This window comes from Phaethon lepturus, unplaced genomic scaffold (assembly GCF_000687285.1).
Source record: "Phaethon lepturus isolate BGI_N335 unplaced genomic scaffold, ASM68728v1 scaffold11978, whole genome shotgun sequence".
NCBI lineage: Eukaryota > Metazoa > Chordata > Aves > Phaethontiformes > Phaethontidae > Phaethon > Phaethon lepturus.
In genome coordinates, this window is record NW_010558358.1 from 1 (window position 1) to 7,999 (window position 7,999).

The window sequence follows — 7,999 nt, forward strand, 5'->3', positions numbered from 1 at the left end:
CAGGCATGTGAAAAATCCTGATGGATGAGCACTGATTATTCTTCAGATTGTACTGCTCTCTGGTGGGACATACACAGAAAAACCATCACAACAAATGAATAACAATGATCTGATGTGACTGCTGACTTGCCTGCCTTACCTTCTCTGGGGTGACAGTATTTAGTACTAGAAAAGGTAATTTGTTTAATCTAGCTTCCCATAGAGACATCACCTGCAGGAGGCAGGCCACCCTGGGCTCCGCTCTCAAACCTGAGGTGGAAGTGAAAGTGCCTTGCACGCTCTCCAAAGGCACATATCCTGTTTGTGAATTTAAATACTTTCCTTGTAGATTCCTATAAGCATTTCTGGGAGGAAATTATCTATTTTATACAGATAAACACTCTTTACCTGAAGGCATACAATGCGGTTGGTAGTTGTTGGTATTTGGTATTCTGGCTTTGCTGTTACTGTACAAGGCAAAGATGAGGAAAATCAGGATCCAGTGTATGAGAATTTAAGCCAGTCTTTCATACTTCTGACAATATAGAAAATAAATTAGATATCTTTCTAGCATCCAAAGTACTTTCACTGGCACTTCAAAGTGCCTGTGAAGCAGATTGAATGAGCACTGACACTGGCTTTCTGGCAGCATGTCAAGACATCAGCGGTTGAGGATGCAAGGGCTGGAGCTCTTGCAGCACCACAAAGGGGAGAGTTAGTAAAAACAGGGCATTGTGCAAAGGCAGTTCCCCTGCTGCTGCCTCTTGCAAAACCAGCCTGTTAGAGTGCATGGCACCATTAGGGAGACAGAGCCAAAACTTTGTTGATGAACAGTTTGTGAACGATGAGTTCATAACAAGAAGTTTGTGGCTTTTGTGCGATTTCAGGTAAGGGCATCCATTCTCTTGGATCTGGAGTATGTGCCCAGACAGTACAAACACAACAAGTGCATTCACTGTCATGCAACTGAATTAATTAAAAGGGTTTTTTTTCTTCAGAAGCTTGTTCATTTTGTAATATAGAATTTTCACAGGAGGTGGGTGAGAATTTGATTCTGTGTTGCTTGCATTTTTTGTGATGACTTACGCTGCAAAACGAACATAAAGTGAACACTATACCAAATGACTGCACAGACTGAGAAGGTGGTGCTGTAACAAAGGCCTGAAAATTTGTCAGACAAAGTAAGGAGGACCCCTCAAGTAAAATGCCAAAGCTCCTACATAACCCAGTTGTTTGTGAAAACAGAGTTCACCTTTCCAATTTGGAGTTTCTCTGTGGTGCCTATTGTTTCAGTACTCGACAATATTGTTAGGTGGCTTAGCTGTTTGCATAGATTATTCTTACCTAGTTTGCATATTGGCATACATTTTCATGGATTAAAATCTTCAAATTTTGCAGATCTTTTGCTGGTATAAAGAGACCTGAACTGAAAGTATCCCTGGAGCCCAATGTGAATTATTTCTTCTACTTGAGGGCTGCCAACCCATTTGGGACAAGTGAACAAAGTGAAGCTGCTCTCATTTCAACTAAAGGTAAATGACCATTTTCTGATGTCAAAACGATGGGATGGAGGGGCAAAGCAGCCAAGTATGCCATTTTCCTTTGGAAATCATACTTGAACATTCTGATACAGGAGTGAGCAAGTTATTGAGATGAAAGGGACCATATTTTATCTGCTTAAAATTAGCACAGTCAGGGACTACTTCACTTGAAGTTGATATATTTATGTCAATATAAAACTGCTGTGACCTCAAAAGCAAAAGTGTTGAATTCTGTCAGAAATATTAAATTATTAAATATTCTTCAGGGATCTCAATTTGCCTGAGTTTGGCAAAGCACATTCTGATAAAAGATGCCATGACCTTTAAAAAAACCCTTACGATTAAAACCTTATGGACTTTGGGTTTTAGGGATGAGGAAGCATGCAGAGCAGCTTTAAAATGTAATGGATGATTTAAGCTTTAAGGTTTCAAGAGAAATAGTGTTAAATCATGTACGGTTCTTCCAAACTAGCCTCAAAATTAAAATTTGCTATTTTGAAAAAGCAATTGATTGAAAATTATTCAACCTTCTTGAATACTGAAAACTTCTTTATCACTTAGCTACATTAGACTGCCATCCCAATCAGGCACAGCCTGGAAGACTCCTTGCATTCGCACCCAATTTTCTGTCGCTCCTACCTGCCAGCAGACATAACTCTGTCCAGCTAAGATGGCAATAATTGTTGCTTAACATTTTATGATTCACCTCCTGTTGACGTTGCTAGCCTCTCAGAATTGGTGTTTCTTTGTCATGAATTGTACCAGGAACTCGATTTCACCTGCTGAGCAAGACAGCCCATCCTGCTTTGCAAATCTCCTCCAATGCGACGGTGATCTGCCTTCCTGAGAAAGCCAAATTCACTGGGTGAGTAGCAGCATGACGAGCACAATCATGCTGTGGGTGGGTTCAGGATGAGTCCCTTGCTCTTACTTTTGCCTGTAGGTAGCTTTCACGTGGCACTAACTGATTTTGCAGAAGAGCTGAATCATATCAGTCATGCAGCCCTGGACTTTGTGCAATTGACAGCCCCCCTGCCCCCCGCCCCTTTCAAGCATGGTATCTCAGTAAACCCAGTAGCAGCACTGAAGAAGGTGCTGGGAAGAGTTCAGTGTTACACTGAGGAACCACCAGAAAGTCAAAGGCAGTGGTACCTACTGGGACTGCTGGATTTGCCTCAGTCCATGGTCACTGCTCAATCCTGTGGAGCACTTCAGTCTCAAAGCAATTTGTTGCTGCCCTGAGAAGGCCAGATTTGTGGGCTTATTTTTGAATATATTGTGGCTAAAAGTAATCCATTTTAGCTACTTTGCTCCTCTACTGAGGGCATTATTAGTAACGTTTTCCAAAGCATCTGTGGCCATGCAGAACTAGGAAGTGTTCTAGTGGAATATGTTTAGAATGGTTGTACCAGGTTACCTTCATCCATTGCAAACATCATTTTTTTTTGACATACTGATATCAGTACCATCACAAGCACATGTCCACTTGTGTAAGTTGTGCCATACTGATACAGCTTCTTAAAGGCAATGTGGTATTATGTATTACTGGTTTAAGCACTTTTTACTGTTACAGCTGATTGCACACAAGATGTTTGTCACTGTGTCTACTTAAAACAGCCATACTTTCTAGTTTGAACAAGCCTTCTAAATTTGAGGTCCATTTTTTGGTTCCAAAGTCACCTTTTCCAGCTTTTGCTAGCTTTATATAATTGCATGGTTTTTACTCCTTAAGATAAGTCCATCTCAGTGCTGAGATTAAATGACTCTCAATGACAGCATTCAAATCTTTGATAAAACCCTGCAATTAGAAAAACAGAGTGCAATCTACTAGTAATTTTAGATGATGCTGCATGATGAGGCTGTAAGAAATATCACAATATGGTTGGTCTACCACCACTCTCATTTTACTGTACACCTATTTCACAAACAGGTTTCCTTCAGTCCTGGGTGAACTGCTGCCTGCTCGGGGACGCCATTACTGGGAAATCGTTGTCTATGCCTGCAGAAGCTACAGGATTGGGATTTGCTATGAAGCAACATCACGGAGCAGTGTCCTGGGGCTGAATGATACTTCCTGGTGCATGCACTGCTGTCCTACACAAACTAGGTAAAGCTGTGTGAGTCAAGCTGCTTGGGAAGTTCCTTGTCCTTCATGTAAATAAAGCTGGCCAGCTTCAAGAATCACAAGAGCAGAAAGGATCCAACTGCTTGCTTTCTGCAAATTTAAGTAATAAGAAAACAACAACAAAGGAGCTTTAGACTTCCATTTAAATTAAAAACTCTTATAAAGCACCTTAAATAAAATTCGTCTCAAGCAGACAACCTTACTGGCCTTTTCCCTGCCAGTGAATAAAACTTAAAAACCTAATCATAGAATCATAAAATCTTTGGGTTGGAAGGGAACTTTAAACATCATCTAGTCCAACCCTCTTGCAATGAGGAGGGACATCTTCAACTAGATCAGGTTGCTCAGAGCCCCATACATCTTGACCTGGAATGTTTCCAGTGATGAGACATCTATGACCTCTCTGGGCAACCTGTGCCAGGGTCTCACCACCCTCAGTGTGAAATGTTTTTTCCTTACATTGAGTCTAAATCTACCATCTTTTAGTTTAAAACCATTACCCCTTGTCCTACTGCAACAGGCCCTACTGTTCACGTCTTTCTTAGAAGCCCCCTTTAAGTACTGAAAGGCTGCAAAAAGGTCTCCCTGGAGCCTTGTCTTCTTCAGACTGAACAACCCCAACTCTCTCAGCCTGTCCTCAGAATATAGGTGTTCCATCCATCTCATCATTTTGGTGGCCCTCCTCTGGACCCACTCCAACAGGTCCATGTCTTTCTTGTGCTGAGGGCTCCAGAGCTGGACTCAAGACTTCAGATGGGGTGTCAGCAGAGCTGAATCCCCTCCCTCCACCTGCTAGCCACGCTGCTCTGGATGCAGCCCAGGATACGGTTGGCCTTCTGGGCTGTGAGCACACATTCCCGGCTCATGTCCAGCTTTTCATCCACCAGTACCCCCAAGTCCTTCTGGGCAGGACTGCTTTCAATCCCATCATCCCTCAGCCTGTACTGATAACCAGGGGTTGCCCTGAGCCAGGTGCAGGACCCTGCACTTGTCTTTGTGGAACCTTATGAGGTTCACACGGGCCCATTCCTCAAGCTAGTCCAGGTCCCTTTGGATGGCAACTCATCCCTCAGGCGTGTCAACTGCACCACTGAGCTTGGTGTCATCTGCAAACTTGCTGAGGGTGCACTCGTTCCCACTGTCTATGTCATTGATGAAGATATTAAACAGTACTGGTCCCATTATAGACCCCGAGCAACATCACTCAACACTGATTTCCATCTGGACATTGAGCCGTTGACCTCTGGATGTGACCATCCAACCAATTCCTCATCCACGCAACAGTCCACCCAGCCAATCCACCTCTGTCCAATCTAAAGAGAAGGATGTTATGGGGGACCACGTCAAAGCCCTTCCAGAAGTCAGACAGATTACATCTGTAGCTCTTCCCTTGTCCACCGCTGTGGTCACTCCATCCTAGAAGGCCACTAGGTTGGTCAGGCAGGACTTGCCCTTGGTGAAGCCATGCTGGCTCATGGACCTCCCTGTCCTCCATGTGTCTCAGCATAGCTTCTAGGAGGGCCAATCCACCTCTGTCCAATCTAAAGAGAAGGATGTTATGGGGGACCACGTCAAAGCCCTTCCAGAAGTCAGACAGATTACATCTGTAGCTCTTCCCTTGTCCACCGCTGTGGTCACTCCATCCTAGAAGGCCACTAGGTTGGTCAGGCAGGACTTGCCCTTGGTGAAGCCATGCTGGCTCATGGACCTCCCTGTCCTCCATGTGTCTCAGCATAGCTTCTAGGAGGATCTGTTCCATGATTTCCCCAGACACAGAGGTGAGGCTGATGGGTCAGAAGTTCACCAGGGTCTTCACCTGACTGCCATGACTTTTTAAATGTCATGGAGAGGCCTGGCATATCATGCCAGGCAACTACATATCAAGCCTGGCAACTACACCAGCCAATTCCCTCAGGACTCTGGGATGCATCCTGTCAGTTGCCATAGACTTGGATATGTTCAGGTTCCTCAGGTGGTCTCGAACCTGATCTTCTCTTACAATGAGAGGGACTTGACTCTTGCAGTCCATCCCCTTGAGAGATGTGGCAAGAGAGACTGCCAGTGAAAACTGAGGCAAAGAAGCCATTGAGTACCTCAGTCTTCTCCTCATCCCTTGTTACCACTCTGCCAGACTTGCTTGTCAAGGGGGGGTATGCTTTCTTTGAGCTTCCATTTCTGGCTGACATACATGTAGAAGTCCTTCTTAGTATTCTTTTCATCCTTTGCCAAGTTCAGCTCCAGCCGTGCCTTGGACTTCCTGACCCCATCCCTAGACAACTGGGCAGCGTCCCTGTACTTTTCCCAGAATATCTGTCCCTGCTTCCACTGCCTGTGCATTTCTTTCTTGCCCTTTAGTTTGACCAGCAGGTCTCAACTCAGCTGTGCCAGTCTCTTGCCTTCCTTTCCTGATTTCTTACAACTGATATTATCCCCCATCCCACTTTGAGTCTAGTTTAAAGCCCTGTCAATAAGCCCCATGATCTTGCGAGCAAAGACCCTCTTCCCCTTTGAGAAAGGTGAATCCCATCTGATGCCAGCAAGACTGGTGCTGAGTAGACCATCCCATTTCCAAAGAACCCAGAATTGTGGTCGTGACACTAGTCACAGAGCCATGTATTAATAGACTGGGCCCATCTGTTTCTTCCTATGTCGCTGCCTGCAACTGGAAGGAAGGAAGAAAAATCACCCTGTGTTCCAGATTCCCTTACCAACCATCCCAAGGCCCTGAAGTCTCTTTTGATCATCCTTGGACTATGCATTGCAGTTTCATCGCTACCCACATGAAAGAGCATTGCCACCCCACTGAAGAGGCTAGGGAGGTTTAGTGATGTCCTTAACCCAGGCCTCAGGGAGGCAGCAGGCTGCCCTAAGAGAAGGTCTGTCCAGCACGTTGGATGCTCTGTTCCCCTCAGAAGGGAGTGGCCTACAACTATAAGCCATCTTTTCTTCCTTGTGGGGGCAGTCATGATGCGGGGGGTAGCACCTCCGCTGCTACTGCTTTGTCATTCCAGGCTCATATCCCAGCCACATATCCCAAACTGCTTCACAAAATCCCAGCCAGTGTATTTATTTCCATAAATGCCGTCTTTTTAGAATCTATTACCATCTGCAGGAGATGTCAGGCCTCCATCGGGAATGCCTTCTCCTGCCTTTCCTTCACACCGACAGGTACCTGCCGCTGCGGCCGGAGTGCAGGGTGCTAGTCTTCAGCAGGCCAGTGCCAGGCTGCTTGGAGGTTTGTAAGGCATCTTGATCTAAACAAGTGTGCTTTTTTTAGTGTGAAATCATACAGATGCATGAACATAACTAGCTAAATGGAACATCTGAGGTGCAAAAGATCTTGCCAAAGCAGAGCTCATGCTTAAATGCCCACAAAGACATGTAATAAGAAAGATATAGATGAATATGACTACAGCAAGTCTGCTTTTATCCTGAGAGTCCAAAGATGCCAAGTGAAAGGGCTCATCAGAGTGCCAGATAGGGTGTTGAAGCAATGCCACATTCGCTTTTTTTATGGTACTGAGCAAAATGCTGTTGCCACATGACACACTGCTGTATGCAGCCACCTGTTAATATGTCGGAATTAAGCGGTAGGTTGTTTCTGGTAAATTGCCATGAGGAGGCTCACTGAATTTTGGTTTCTATTTTCCCACAGCTTTCTTTACAGATTTCTTCACACCGGTATGATGAGCGATGTCCGTGTGACAGAACACCCGTCCAGAATCGGCATCCTGTTGGATTACAGTGGTGGCAGACTGTTGTTCTTCAATGCAGAGAGAGGACTGGTGCTGTTTTCCATCAGGCACAAATTCACTGATGCTGCTCACCCAGCCTTTGCCCTGGAGAAAGCTGGAGCACTTACCCTGTGCACGGGAATGGAGCTGCCGGAGTTTGTGAAGCACAGCTAATTTCCTGCTTCACACTGTCAGAAAAACTGACTGTCAGGGGACAGGGAGGAGAAGAGAGGTGCCAGGAACGGATGTCTAGTCTTCACTGATGAATGCTGCTCACACAGCACTCCCCCACATCGTTAGTATTTGTAGTTAGTGCTCAGCCATGTAATCACCTTGAGCCTGGAGAGAAAATCAACTCCTTCAGACGGAGCATGCACCTAGTGATATACACAGCAGTACTTTTGAGGGGAAAAAAAGTTTTGTTAGATATGAACATTAAGAATGGAGGGAAATGTACTTTCCCTGTGAGAACAACAACAGTTCTAACTGTCTTTTTAAAGTTGATCGTGAGCCTGTGTATGAAATAAATGCATTTCTCACTGCAATACATGAAAGCCATCATTTCATCATTTGCCAGGACAGTCAAAGCCTGAATCCAAGACGATGTGTTGAAAAATGTG

At 44.9% G+C, this 7,999-nt stretch overlaps 1 protein-coding gene across 1 annotated transcript; it reads left to right on the forward strand.

Annotated features, from left to right (window-relative positions):
* The first annotated feature begins 768 nt into the window (after positions 1 to 768).
* On the forward strand, positions 769 to 7,584 carry LOC104625424 (cardiomyopathy-associated protein 5-like). Its single transcript, XM_010293044.1, has 5 exons — positions 769 to 866; positions 1,378 to 1,511; positions 2,286 to 2,385; positions 3,451 to 3,627; positions 7,301 to 7,584. Exons 1-5 carry the CDS (start codon positions 769 to 771, stop codon positions 7,551 to 7,553), a joined length of 762 nt encoding a protein of 253 aa, XP_010291346.1. The 3' UTR covers positions 7,554 to 7,584.
* Positions 7,585 to 7,999: the final 415 nt, after the last annotated feature.

Bases quoted from the DNA above. Each gene is read 5' to 3' on its own strand.
- LOC104625424 (XM_010293044.1), top strand. From the start codon at position 769: ATGGCACCATTAGGGAGACAGAGCCAAAACTTTGTTGATGAACAGTTT. The intron at 2,386-3,450 runs GTGAGTAGCAGC...TTTCACAAACAG, and splicing joins GAGAAAGCCAAATTCACTGG to GTTTCCTTCAGTCCTGGGTG. The intron at 3,628-7,300 runs GTAAAGCTGTGT...ATTTTCCCACAG, and splicing joins TGCTGTCCTACACAAACTAG to CTTTCTTTACAGATTTCTTC.